The following is a 15,898-nucleotide window of genomic DNA, read 5'->3' on the forward strand; positions in this document are numbered from 1 at the left end:
CATGTTGGACTGAGGGACCAGCCAAAATGCTTCTGGGAACTCTACTTTTTAATCCTTTATAGCCCCTCAACTAATAATTTTATGACTGATTACCTCTTTTAATGATGATTACACTGAGGTACACATAGATTTTCCTAGAACAGTATGAGTTGATGACATATTAGAGATTTCTGTCAGAAATTCTCCATGTTTTTAGGACCTTCTCTCACCAAACTACTTCACTGTGTCTTTTAAAATATGGTAATTTAAGTGACTATCATGCACATAATTTTATTTTTGCAATACCTTATAACACTACAAGAAACTTAATTATGAGTCATCATAACAAGGAAAAGTAAATAATTCTCATAAAAATGGTCTCTTCTGATAGCTTTTAAAGAAACAAAATCAAATTCTGCTAAGGAAAAAATGTATTTTTATATGAAAGTTCTTTCTCATACAAATAACAAATTTTGATATTTTCACATAGAAAATATTTTTCTAAAATGGACATGTTATAATAATGCTTGATTCCTAGACCAATTTATTAACTATTTCATATTTTGTTTGGATTATACCAAATTATTTGCAGAATGAAACAGTGTGAAAATAGTGTCTGGAGCAATAGGTTTTAGAAATTCTGTAAGGTAATTAGAAAGAATCAAACAATGACAACAAAAAATAAACACATGAGAGAGCATTCAAATGGAAAGATTTAAAGAAAATGAAAATATAACATGGTAAATTATTGGGAATAGTCTCTATCTAATGTGTTAAAGAGCCAATATTGTATATATTTGATTTTTTTCTTTCCAAATAATTCTCAATATTTCAAATACTATTTGCTCCATTTTTCTTTTTGTGTACTTCTTGAAGGTAGAGAGCGGGCTAATGCAGTGAAGAGGAGAAGTTCAGAGTACAGACTAGAGTGTAAGGCTAGACAGTGTGTGATATGAATTAGCAGTATTTGATAACATAAATCAGAAAACAAAAGAGAGAGAAACTAGAACTAACAACTTATTTTTTTTTTAAGCTTTGAAAATGAGGGAAATGATGGAGATAAAAGAATGCATTTAAGGGATATTATTGAGAGACTTGAGTTTATCTGACATGCTGACTGTGTAGCTATGCCATATTTCAAAAAGTGAATTACTTATTTTTAAGGAAAATAATCGTTCAATAATAGAAGGACTAGATAAACTTTTACTTTCAAAAACATTATGAAATAATATTTAATAAATACATGAAGAGATTCATTTTAAAAAATACAATGGTATTAAAAATAATTTCTGAAACTTGTTCTAAGGGTTCTGTTCTAACTTGTTCTCTGATTTTATTTTTCAGCTCCATGTGGGGGCCATTTTTCAGCCCCTAGTGGGTTGATTCTCTCACCAGGATGGCCAGGATACTATAAAGACTCTCTGAATTGTGAGTGGGTAATTGAAGCTGAACCTGGACACTCTATCAAAATTACATTTGAAAGGTCTCTGCAAATATTTTTCTACTTTAAAAACGTAAAAAGATTATCTAAAAGAATAGTTGACATTCTCCATTTTACTTCTCAAATTAATGTTTACTTTTATTGCAGTAGTCAATTGTGGTACTTTAACCATTTACAATGTTTGCACCTTTTAGCCTAGCCTTTCAGCCTGTTTTTAAGTTAATTTTCTATTTGTTTAATGCTTTATCAGTACTATTGAGATATGCAAGATGGGGGGGTATTTATATATATATAAATATATATATGCATACTACTGAGATTGATAATTAGTACTATTGATCAAATAATCTATAGCCTTAAAGATTATAAAGTTGACTGCTGAAAATTTTAAAGAATGAATCTTCTGGTCTGTAATTGGATCCCTATTCTCAAATTTAAATTGATGTATTTATATAATTTTTCAGTTATGTTGTTAACCCCCCTCATCGTCCAATCTTTTATTAAAAGAAAAAAGGAATCCCTGTAAGCATTATATTCATATGGTAGGCATATATATCAATTCAGCATGATCATACTCTGATGATTGAATTTTACAAATACAACAGGATCCTTCCTTAAGTAAAGAGTCCCTTCACTGAATTAATCTATTTATGCTAGTGTTAAAATTTGAAAGGAAAACGGGTTCTATTTTGATAGATGTAAAGTATTCAACATTTCATAGGTCACTCTATCTTATTATGACCTATACAACTTTACTATTACTATGTTAGTTTGCTAGGGCTGCTATAATAAAGTATAACAGACTTAGATTACAGAAATGTATTTTCTCACAGTTCTAAAAGCTAGAAGTCTGAGGTCAAGGTGTCAACAGGGTTGTTTCTTCTGAGGCCCTAGCCCTTGGCTTATAGATGGCTGTCTTCTTCCTCTGTCTTCACATGGTCTTCCCTCTGTGGGTCTGTTTCCTAATCTTCTCTTCCTATAAGGACACAAGTCATAATGATTAGAGTCTACCCACATAATCTTGTTTTACCTTAATTACTTCATTAGAGGAACTTTCTCCAAATACAGTCACATTCTGAAGTACTAGGGGGTTAGGACTTAAACATAAATTTTAGGGGGATGCAATTCAGCCCATAATGATGTACACATTAAAAAAAAAAGTTTTTATTTAGACTAATTTGGTAGAAGTATTTTTTTGTGTGTGTGTTAAAACTATATCCTTTATTCAGCGGTTGGCATAGCCTCTGTTGCCATAGTAATTTTAGAGAAGCTTGAAAAGCATCTTACTTATTCAGAATCAAATCTTTGTCAAATCTTTGTTCCATGAATGTGGGACCCAAATTAACCAACCTTACTTTGTTACACAGAATTCTACTTGGTTTGGAGTAAACAATATAACATAATATTTATTGATCATATCATTGAATAATTTAAAAAATTATATTGATTTGTGTCAATAAGGCCAAGATCTATTATGTATTTTAATATTAAATTTAGAACATCACATTTGAAAGATTAGCATACTTGTCAGTTTATCATAATTGATTTATTTTTAAATGCATGTATTATAGGTTTAAGTACATGATTTTAGTATTTCCTGTTTTGAACTTAACATTATTTTGTATCAGGAGTTATGATGTTAAGGGAATTGAAACATCTTATATTTGCATAATTCATAACATTTATCATTCGTATAGTTCTCACTAATCATTATCCTTCAATATCTAAATAAAAAGTTGAGCCTCATCTCAAATACGGAAGGAGGTCTAGGCCCTCTTCACATTTTCAGAGCATTCTTGGGGATGCTTTTTTTCACTTCTGACTCTCAATTCCTGCTCATCTCACTTGTGAAATACAGAGGCTGCTGCCCTCTCTCAACTCCTTACTCTGCTCTTTATTTGTATCACTTTCCTTCATTCTCACAAAAACTTTAACACAAGGAATAACCAAAGAGAATTATTGCACAATTCAGAATAATTTAAAATTAAATAAACTGTCACTGTCCTAAAATTTTCTTGGTAATTCCCATCACTGGAATGGTTGCATCTATCTCTCCAGTTCCCTGTCTTATCCCAGATGCTCCTCCATCTCTACCTAGTCTTCTCCACATCAGAATCTTCAACCTCATTTCCCCACTCCCTAGTTGTCCACTCCAGTACATAGCATGATAAATCTCAAAATACCTGTTACTTTATTATGCAGAGCGGTTTAACTATTTGTTTCTCTGAGCTACCAACAGGATAATGCAATGTGGCGGGGTGGGGATGGAGATGAATTTTGCCTTTCTTTCCAAACATGCAAATTAAGATTTTTTTTTTTTCCTAAATCAGAGATGAGTGCTCTCCTAAGAAGACTTCACCCTTTCTCTGCCTCCCTGCTGACTCAAATTGTAGCCAATTTAAATATATATATTTTTTTAATTCAACTTAGAAATACTATATTAACATAAAATCAAATCATTAGGAAATTAAATTTAATTAACACAGAGTGCATTATTGTATTAAAAAGCATTCCCTGGTTTGCTAATGAAAGTCATTAACCATCATTAAATAAATTAGTAACCTCTGAAATCCTTCAGCCCTATATAGGCTATCTAGAGTTGCCTACTTGAGAAGCAGCTAGACTGCAAAAGCAAGGTTGTAATTCAGAGCACCACACTTGTGACTTTTGGCTTTGGACTTTTATTTGAAGACACTATTTTCTCTGTCTAAAGTTCTTAATATTTATGTCTTATCCCTCCCAATAGGTAGTTACATGGGCCTCTTTGCTATCTTATTTAGATGCCTCCAGAATTCTCCAAAGTGAGTTAATGTACTCTGTACAGGCTATGTTCTAAGTCAGACTATCCCAAATTTACCTACCTTTGGGGGAAAAAATCTTTCCAACCATTTTTATAAGATGCAATGCTAGTTAAATGGACAAAAACCTAATTTAATTTCTATAAATATAGTTTACTTAGCACTTTTTACTTTGCCAGTTTCTTATTCTCTTATCTGTTTACTGAGACACAAATCTAAGTTAGACTGGAAGTAAGATAGTCAAATTGAAAAGTAACTTTCACTGCTAGGTTTTGTTCATAGCAACAAAAAACAGCTCTATAGGTGAACCATAATAGATCTGGGGTGAAAAATGATTCTCATAGTTCAAAGATTTAGGCTTCTCCCCATGAGCCATCACCAAGCAGGACTTGTCATCTGTGCTTCTTTTCTTAATCTCTAAATTACCCACTCAAGTAAAGTACAAACCTAGCTCCTTCACCTCCTTGATATTGATCATTTTTTTAAAACTATTTCTTGTTAATTAGCCCAAACACTGGAAGAATCAAGAATTAGAATGCTTTTCAGTATTTATTGATGGCATTTTCACTATTTTAGAATAGACAAGATACAGCTATATTGGGCATATCAGTCTATTTCTTTTGCATCATACTTTATATAACTAAAATAAAGTCCTAAATTCTTTTAAATGTTCTAAATTGTTTTGGGGATTTAAATCCACACACACACACACACAGGCTTATGAGATTCTTAAGTTCTTGAGTTTGAACTATTTGAAGGGAAAATTATTGAAAAATCTTCCTTTTTTTTTTTTTTTTCCATACAGTCCCTTAAGGGTATGAGATTAGGCTTAAGGGTTGTTCATACTCCATGTGTTTTATCAGAAAACTGTTTTCTTTAAAGTAATTCACATTTTAAACAGCTGTTACATAGTTAGAAGTAGTTCTGTAGCAAAACAATAAGCAGTGGTCTCCATCAAGTTAAAAATAAATGAGAACTTTATCCATTAGGTAGTAGCGTAAGATAGCCAGTTTGAAATCAGAAATATGTTCATGTATCATTCTTGTTTAGTGACCTTATAATATTTGGTGCTTCATTTTCCCCTTAAGATTGTTGTGAGAAACAAGATCTCACCTTTGGAGTACCTAACAAGAATTATGTTCTTGAAAAACCTGGTTCCCTTCTGATTTCCAGCCAAGCCTTTGAAAGAACACTGGTTGCTAATTCTTTATAGTTCCTCTCATTCTGAGAATTTTTTTTTTTAGAGAATTCTAAATAATAAATTGTATTTATTACAGAGTTACATCATTTGCTGTTTACTACTCATGAATAACATAAATTAATTTGGTTGAAAATGAAATTTTTTAAAAAAGCAAATAATATAATTAAGATGGCTGCAGTTTTACAGTTTTTTTCTATATTCTCAAATGTCACAAGGGATTAAATTAATCTATAGGAAAAAACCCAATAAAAACATTATAAATATATTACCCATTTGTTGGCTTCTTGAGATTGTCTCAAGTAGCTTAAGTCAATGAAATCTTAAAAATTATAATTTCCTATCAAGTGCAAAACATAATAACAACAACAATGAATATATGTGTTTTTTTAAACTGTTCATCTCTTCTTGACATAACTAAACAGTTAAGTCTTATTCTCAGATTTGCAGAGAAATTTTTTTTTTATTTCTTCCCATAGTTCCTAAATTTGGCAGCTCCCAACTGAATTCATTTTACTGTTAGGAATCCTAAACCTGTCTTTTTTTTTCTCTTTCCTGTCCTTAGCTCCTTGACCACAAGCTATCAATGTCAGTCTTCCTGAGAGCAACTTTTTCAATGAGGACTAATTCAGTTTGGTCAGAATGGTTTTAGATTACACCAATAATGTAAAAGACAGCAAAAATTGAGTAAGATTAGATTCAGTTTCATTTTTAGTATTATTTATTGACTCTTTAACATTCATTTATAATAAACAATAAATTTAATGTCATAAACAAATGAATACTAGAGCAAGGCAATTCATGAGAAACTTATACAAGCATCTTAAAATACAAAATGAAAGAAATTTAAATTATTGTATAACTCTGTCCTATTTCCCATTTTATTATAATGTATTTTTATGGCTCCTTAGGGCAAATCTGTGATGATTTTCTTTTTAAAGATTCACTCCTACTGAACAATGTTCTCTGTATCACCATTTAATATTGCTGTTCTATTAAGAATTGTCGCTTTATGTTTCAATTCAAAGTAATCCCTGACTCTTCTGTGCATTTTAATTTGGTTGCTATCAACTGACTAGCTATCAAAGTGAAACTCCAATTTCAATACTACAGTAGCCTGACTACAAAACAACCAAATAATGATTCACAGTACACAACTGCCTGATCATTCATTCAAAGACATAGTGTGTTCCTATACATTTCCTACTCTAACTGGAAAAGTTATTTTGAGACAAATGCAATGTATTCCAGGTTGCAAAATAAAAAGTAAGATAAACTTATGAAATCCATTCATTTTATTAAGTGTATTGCTTAATAGGATGTAACAGTGGTACACTGTTAAAATGATTTCAGTTGTACTTAAATATCGTTAAATTATACACTTTATTTTGACCACTTACATGTAATGTTTATAGCCATATTGGAGATTTTATAATGAAATTAAGTTTTTAATTTTTAAATGTTTCTTTCAATTTGTTTTAACCAAGTTTTAAGTTTTGTTTATTTATTTTGAGGAATAATGTAGTTTAAATTTATAATACTAGAAAAGACTGGTAGGTATCATAGTTAAGGTGATTCTATGAAAAATTAGTGGACATTTCAACTGAAAATTATTTTTAAAAGTGTACTGAATATAACTAGTTGCCAAAAATGTGCTTAAAGATACATTTTAAAAGGGTGAAAATGCATGGTTAATACTGAAGTAGCCAAGTATATTGAGTACTTTTTTTGTAAAGTTGGTAATAGACCTAGAGAAAAGATACTTTTGCCTTTAAAATATATTCATTCTTTCATTTATCTACTAAATATTCACTGAGTGTCTGCTATATGCAGAGCATTAGCAAAACCAGATACTGTCTGATCTCATGGAGCTTACAGACCCTTAAATGAGACAGCTGTCAAACAAGCAAACAACTGTGACTAGTGTCATAAAAGGCACACTAATTTATGGCAGTATAGGAGACCAACTAACCTACACTATAAGGTCAGGGAAAGGCTTCCTGTGGACAAATTTCAGCTGAAAACTGAAAGGTAGTACAGGAAACCCTTGATGAAGTCAGGAAAAGACTGTCCTGGGCTGTAGGATTATCATGGTAAGAGAGTAAGATGTTCAAGTTTTCATGATTCCACATAAAGTCTTTTTCCACTACTAAGCTTTCTGATCCAGATTCAGAATGTGGTATAATTTTTAAGTGCAAGGAAGGAATACAAAATTATATTTTATTAATAATATGTTATGTATGTTAAAAGTAGCTGTGTTAACTGCAGTTACTGCAGTTTATAAAATAATTATATCTTTTTAAAAAATTGAAAACAGTAGCAGAAACAGTCAAAAATCTAAAAATAAAACCAACCAGCATAGCACAGTGTTTAGGGACAGAGAAACTTGAGTTTGAGGCCTGGCTCTGTCATTTAAGAGACGATAATACTATTTAAATTGTTCAGGCCTCAGTTTTCTTGCCTGCAAAGTGAGTATAATAATAGAAAATCATTAGGGTTAGTTAGATAAGCTAACATAGATAATATATTTAGCAGAACTTCAGGCATTTTGTAAACATCAACTATATCATTATTATTATCATTACTTACTTATAATTAGAACTGCTATTTTGAAATAAAAACTATGTAAAGAATATAATGGCCAAAGACGTTTATCAAAAAAAAAAAAAAAAAAGCAAGCCACTATATGAAACAGAGGTCAGATTTGAAATATATATGTAATTAAAATGAGATTCTGATGATCTGATTGAAGATAAATATAAATCACATGGTTTTCCATAGAAATAAGGAAACCAAAAGAAAGATGACTACAAAAATATGCTTGTTTGATAAAAAGGTCATGTATTTACTGAAGATAATCTGTAATATTTGAAAGAAATCTTATTTTGAACAATAAATATATATACATACTTTTAAAATGAAAATTGTCCATGAAAATAGGAGCTTATAACTTTGGTAGTCTCAAATGATGAAATCTTAAATAATATATAAGATATTACATAATGTAAACAAATTATGTATAAAAATGGTAAAAATGATAAATAGTAATTTAAACAATCTTAAGTGTTATTTTTCTTTACAGTGTTATTCTAATAAATATATTTTCACATATGTCTCTTAATCTTAGATTCCAAACTGAACTGAATTATGATGTTCTGGAAGTTCATGATGGGCCAAATCTTCTGTCACCCTTGCTTGGATCTTACAATGGTACACAAGTACCCCAGTTTCTGTTTAGTAGCAGTAATTTTATATACCTTCTATTTACAACAGACAATAGCCGTTCTAATAACGGTTTCAAGATTCATTATGAAAGTAAGTATTGCCAGAATGTTTTTGATTTCCTTATTCAGTTTTCCATACTTTTGATATTCCCACTATATCATTAAGAAGAGTAGGAGATTTATTTTAAAAAGAAAAAAAACTCAAAGCTCTTCTTGACCTATGAGAATGTTTACAAAGTGTGTATTTTAGTAAATTCTGCAATAGATTTTTCTGACAGTATTTATATAATATCATTATGAGAGGAAATACTAAGGAAATGTCAGAAGTATCAAATAAAAAAACCTTAAAAAATGAGTTCACATACTAATTATTTATGCAGTTTTAAAAACCAACAATAGGCAGTAAATGTCAGTCTAAAATGTATATGAACATGGACAAATTCTTTTAACATTTACTTCATAAATTCATTCTTTTATATTTTACTCACACTCATTGCATACATTTCTATTTAAAATATTCAATTCTGTTATTTTGTATGAAGTTTTGAAAATTATATTAACAATGAAAACTAAACTATATACTCACACATATATTCAACTATGGCTAATATAACCTGCCAAAGGCTGTGTATTAAAACAAGCTGTAATTCACAGGGTTGGAATCAGCTTAGAATAATTTCACTTAAAATACTATATTTTTGTTTAAAAAGTCTAAAATATATCTGATATTTTAAAAAATTAGATACTGATACATACATAGAAACAAATCTGTTTTATTTATAAACATCTGACATATTTATACATGTGGGAATGTATTTGATATATGGTTGTGTACATACATATAAACTCACAAAAACACATATTTTCATCTAGAAATACATTGTCATGTATCTTTGCATGAAAAACAGTTTTGGTGAATATATCTAACAGTACATTTAAGGTTACTGCAAGATATCTTTATGTCAGGTGCAGATGGATATATCACTTTTTATATTCATGTCTCCTATGCTTCCTTCCCCCTCCCCAGGAAAAGATTTTAGCTTTTGAAATTTGTAACTGTATATTCCATATTGAGTGTCTCTCTTCGATAAATCTGGTCAATGGACTCGTGGGGTTTTAAACCATAATTAACATATTTTTTTTAAACTTTTTAATCTTATCCACAATATTATTTAATTATATTAACTATGGAAGTATATTTCCGAAACATTATTGTAAAATGCAACAAGAGGATTAACATATATTTGGTAATTCAAATTAATTTAAAGGACTTTAGTTTAACAGTGTGTTTGTTAAAGCTGCGTCACAGTCAAGTCATTTTTTGAAATCTATTTCAAAATTAATTTTTACCAGCAATCAATCTGTATCAATATGCTAGAATGGGCAGACACCTTTTCTTTTAGTCCATTACTTTATGCTATGCCCAGTACACCACATTCAATCCCGATTCAACCAAGGTATGTGATCGTTATCATATTCGCAGACACAGGATTATTTTAAGGATTAAGTTAAACCACGCATGCAAAGTGCTATTAAAATGGCTAACATGCAGTAAATGCTCAATAAGTGATAGCTTTTACAATCTTCCTATAAAAACAAATCAGATTAACAAAAAGAAGTAAAGCTCAAATTTATTCTTCTTGTAAAAGAAGAAATCATTCCTGGTATTTGTTAAAAAGACAGTAAAGTGGACTTTACTACAATGGGGTTTTGTAATAGGGGAGAGAGATTGAGCTCAACTCTGACTACAAGTGAGGATTTATAGTCAAGGAGCAGGGTGGGGATCAGTGGATGGAAAATTACTGAGAGGAAACATCAGGGGTTGGGAGGATTCTGGCTAACACTACTAGACAAGATGTTTGCTGAAGGCAGACTAGAGTGATAAGAGATTGAAGACTGTCCCGTAATAAGGAATTATTCAGTCCAAAAAGTAGGCAGTGCCAAGATTGGGAAACCATGTCTTATTAGGGGAAAAGCATTGTCATGGTATGGTCTCAGATCATAAATCACAAGGAGGATTATAATCAGGAGACACCAAAGTATACTACAGCTATTGAAAACTCTTACAATCAGCCACCAGAGCAGGTAAACTGTCTTAGAAAGGTGCTGGTGTTCATAGTTTCATATACTGCAAAATGCCTCTACTCTTCCTTTTATATGTATTTTCTATCAAAATGGTAAACTTCAAATTTTAGAATTGATTACAATTTTGAAAACACATTATAAGATTATGTATGACATTGGTTATGGACAAGGGCTCCAGAATCATTCTCCTAAGCAATCAAATGGAGTTTTAATGATAAAAGTAATTCCATAAGATTTTTTTAATGAATAAATGAGGATAATTTTATAAACATTTTAGATTTTAGAATATAATAAGCTCGAGATATTTTTTACTGCTAAACTAAGTACTACTATGGTTATTATTGTATATGTGTGTGTGTGTATATAATTTATAACAATACAAAGTTTGATAGATAACTATATGTTTTCATCAAGTTCTTATGTAATTAATGGCCTGATTTTTTTTTTAATCTTTGTAGGTAGGAATGTCAAAGCAAATTTGTTAAATAAATTGTTTTCAAAATAAAGCTATGGGCACATTCGTTTATTTGTAAAAAGTTACCATTCACAATTGTCTGAAGGAATGGGAATCAGTTTCAGTGATCTGATTCCCATCAGGCTTACTCTTTTTCATTTTCCTTTTGTTTTCCAGGTGTTACAGTGAACACCTACTCTTGCTTGGACCCTGGCATACCTGTACATGGTCGACGCTATGGTCATGATTTCTCTATCGGATCCACTGTTTCATTTAGTTGTGATCCAGGGTACAGGCTGAGCCATGAAGAGCCCCTTCTATGTGAGAAAAACCACTGGTGGAGTCATTCACTCCCAACTTGTGATGGTAAGAATTCATTCAACATGCAAAGTAAGCTGATTTATAAACCAAAAAGAAATCACCATAGTCTTTGTAAAATGTGAGGCTTAACAGAAATATAAATATTACATATGTTTAAAAGAATATCTTGAATTTTGCCAATTTTATGCCATCAAACCATAATAAAGACTCAAAAGAATGAACATTGATAATCAGCCAAATTTACTTCATGCCTAAGGATGCTGTATGTATTTTTTAAAATGTGTTGATATAACCATTTTAAGTGCCTATTGTATACTTGGAACTTTTGACAAAATAGTGTTGAAAATGTCAAATTAGTGTCAGATGAATGCAGTGAAGAGTTAGAACATTTACCTCCTGCCTAGAAGGCAACATGTACCAGTTCAAATTCTATCTAGCTACACAGCACTTTGGCAATATACCAGAGTGCCCTGGGTGGCAAGTTCCTGGCTATAGAAAATAATACACCAGTGTCCTTCCTGCTTCTCTGTTACTGTGGAGAATAAGACAGCAATCCTTCATTAATCAGAAAACACAAATGAAACTACAGTGGAAGAAGCTGCTTTCCTAAGATTGGGAAGTGCTTGCACACTTGCTTTATCAAGAAGCACACACAGTGTAAATATATTAATTATTTAGTTCTGGGCTTTAATTTTTTATTTATAACACCATTCCTAACTCATATTCTTATTATTTTTCAAAATAGAAGATCACATTTGTCATTTTATAATTAAGTTTTCAAGTACTGTCAGTGTTGTCAATTTTTAGTAACAGCTTTAGGCCAATTTTTTTTAAACAAGGTTTAAAAAAATCATCAATACATCTTCCCTGTATTTGGTACAATACCATTTATAATAGTCAGCATTCTTATGATTATAAGTGACAGGAACCCAACTTTAACTGGTTTTTAAAATTGGAAGCAGAATCTGTCTTTCAAAGTTTCAAACGTAGAAAAGAGATAGGTGGCCTATTTCTCATTGCTAACTATAATCATGAATCCAAACCTTTTTAAGAATCTCTCCATTTTCCATGTAGGCTTTTCTCCATCCATTGACATCATTCTCTTTAATTGCAGCCATGCTTTTCCACATGGGTGATTGGAGGTGGAAAATACATTCTCATGAACATGTTAATGTATAGTCCCATATTTCCAGAATCAGAGAAGAATGCGAGTTCTTCCTCGTTGTTCCAGTTAGAAAAACCCCAGGAAAAGGTCTCTGATCAATCCATAACTAGACCAGTAACTGTAGTAAAGAAGAAGTGCCCATCATAGTTGGCTTTCTTCAGGTCAGTTGTGACCATCTATCCCTATAGTTGAGACAAACGATAGTGGTATAAAGGTACCATGTTTGCCAGGTCCTGGTAAAGCCACATGTTGGCACAAGTAAATTCACCAAGATAAGAATGAGTGGCAGCAGTGTTATCGGAAGAAGCAGGAGGGTAAAAATAATGCCCAAGTATAACAACACGCTTAAATATTATTAATAATAAAAGTGAATATGTCTAGTTTTCCTGGGAGCAACATAGGCTGTCATTATCTCTTGTCAGTTCCACTACAGTCAACCTTAAATTCAGTTTCCAACTACTTCAGTCTAACCTCCATCCTTCACACTAAGGTTATTTCATGTTAAACCCCACATCAAAAATGCTTAATGGCTTTCTGTTCACTAGGGATGAACGTCCAAATTATTAATCATTGAATTTGTGATTTTTAACCATGTAGACTCCATCCTTTCTATTTCTTTTTCCTTCCTGAATTCTTATGTCATCTTTATTTTTTTGAAAGATCAAATCATGTCATGTTGAACCTCCATTTTAATCTGTCCTCCTCTTTCATATTCCTATTTCATTCTGTGTAACTGAATAAGAGCTGAATTATATTCATTTTTGAATGTCTGAATTATGTACAAAGCAGCTACTTAATTTTTCATTCATTTTAACTGAATTCAACTACATATAACCTAGTAAACTGATTTGATTAGGTCTTCCCTCCAGTCTAAACATTTTCCCCAGAGGCAACTAATCTAAACTTCCTGGAGCTAAAGGGAGGGAAAGTGAATAAACAAAATATGTATAAGAAACATAATCCTTTCAAATAGAGATTGTAGTTTTTAATCCAGTAGAGAATTTTCACTCATCATATTTCACTCAACAAATTCATATCATGTTGTATTGTTGTTGTTGTTGTTGTCTGACTCTCACAATGGAGAACAAAATGAAATATAGTGTATTAGGAATAGATTGTCATACCTAAAAATAATCTGATAAAATGACAGTCCTCTGTCAAGCAACAGAATGAATTACAAGGAAAATAAAAACAGGTCAACTTAGCACCACTATTATTAGCCAGGTACAATGGAAATGGTATACCTAGCTCTTAAATTGAGCATGAAAGCACAAGACTCTGAAGAGGAGCCTAGAATACCAAACCATGAATATTAATATAAATGTCTTGATAATTAATGGAATTGGAAATATTGGCTTATCTTGGTCTTGGGAAGGTGGCCTGTAAGACAAGTCCAAGAGAGATACTGGTCAAGACCTTCTTTTACTCCTGGATGAAGTAAAAGAAATGGCAAATGGAAGAGTAGTTTTTAATTGTGTATTATTTATGTAGGGCTAAGCCTGCATGCTTACATGCTTCTAGGAACTGCAGACTTACTATTTCTAGTTAGGCCAGTATAGAACAGCAGCCAAATTGCCTCAGTTCTTCATTCTCATTGTTGCTACTTGGAAGAAATCATGGAAGAAAACAAAGTCGAAACTCACTTTTCTGGTGTCCCAGGGAAGTTGAGCAAGGATCAGAGCAGACAAAGCCATACTTGCATTCACAGTTATTACTGCCCTTGCCCGTGTTACCCACGTTCACGAAGAGAGTTGGCATCTCCAAATGGAATAGAATAAGAAGTCAGCATTTCTCTGCTTCCACTAGAATATACATTCTTACTTGGCTGTATTTTTTCTCCTTTGCTTTTTAACACTGATAACATTATCTGGCATACCATAACCACTGATGGTGGAAGACATTCTAAACTGATTTTATTCTAGAATAAATGAACATTGAATCAAATTTTAATTTCTTTGACCTTAGTTCATAAGCATTCATTTACTTTTATTATCTTGAATTATTTACTAAAAAATCAATATCTTCTCAGAAATTCCTTTTTGTTCATGATATTTCCTAGAGAAATGCAGAAGCATAAAAGCAACCTTCAAAATTTTCAGTTTACTTCACGTTTTAAAAGGAATTCTATGAAGAATGACACATACTCCTTTAGGAGTCTAAAAGGAATAATTTTGTAGAATTAACAATTTGTTTTCTTAAAGCTTAGTAAAAGAGGGACTACTAAACAATTACTAACTCATGTTTAATTTACAACCAACTTATGCAAATGTTGCTTATAATTAGAAATGTATAAGATAAGTATGTACTTCAAATTCAAATGTGGAAGAAAGTTGAGCTACATTTTCTTGGGACCAGCATTGATTCTCAGAGGCCATCACATACCTTTTTCTTCTCTAGTACTGCAAAGGATGAAACAATTTCCTCATGTTGGAAAAGTTCTTTACACACTTCTGTTATCACCAGGAAGTAACTTAAGTAAAGATAATCAGACTCATTCTATTTCAAGATAGAAGAGATTTGGTCAGCCTCTGCCTCTCTTACTATGACTGATCATATGACTGTACTTGTTTGTATTTTCAGCGTTATGTGGAGGAGATGTTAGAGGGCCTAGTGGAACAATCTTATCACCTGGTTACCCAGAATTTTATCCTAATTCTCTGAATTGTACATGGACTGTTGATGTAACCCACGGAAAAGGTAATTTGCCTCATGCAATGATAATGGGCTATCTTCTGAATTTTCATTGCGTCTATTTTCATTTCATCGTCCTTTACAATGTCATTTTGCATGAGCAAAACAGATCAGTACTAAAATATGCTAACATAAAATTCAATTTGAGTAACTGCGACAAAGGACTGTATTTACTTTTCCATGGTGGTGTAATATACCCATGTTTTATCAGAATGGCAATATAAGATGTTTATTTTCTTTTGATATATTAAACTAAGTTATTTGGAATTTTCATTCAACAAAGTCTCAAACAGGATGGCTTTTGTCTCTGGCATAGTGTAGGAGGTTGATTTCAAAAGTTCAGAAGGGTATAGGAAGATACTCTGAAGTGTAGAGCCAATGGTAAAGCAGACATTATACATACTTGTTTTTAAAATCTTTGTGATTATTTATTACAACTATACTTCCTATATAAATTTATAACCATTCTAGAAATATCTGTCTCAAATTTTCTGTCAAACTGCAGTTATATCTTGCATAATTGAATGGGAGTGTAAAACCAC

General features: G+C 31.5%; 1 protein-coding gene across 1 annotated transcript in view; it reads left to right on the forward strand.

Moving 5' to 3' along the window:
• Positions 1–15,898, forward strand: part of CSMD3 (CUB and Sushi multiple domains 3) — a 1,015,135-nt gene that overhangs the window by 676,147 nt on the left and 323,090 nt on the right. Inside the window, 4 exon segments of the mRNA XM_032468125.1 lie at positions 1,324–1,462; positions 8,544–8,731; positions 11,357–11,545; positions 15,246–15,362. Coding sequence (XP_032324016.1) covers positions 1,324–1,462; positions 8,544–8,731; positions 11,357–11,545; positions 15,246–15,362 — 633 coding nt within the window.

This window comes from Camelus ferus, chromosome 25 (assembly GCF_009834535.1).
Source record: "Camelus ferus isolate YT-003-E chromosome 25, BCGSAC_Cfer_1.0, whole genome shotgun sequence".
NCBI classification, from domain to species: domain Eukaryota; kingdom Metazoa; phylum Chordata; class Mammalia; order Artiodactyla; family Camelidae; genus Camelus; species Camelus ferus.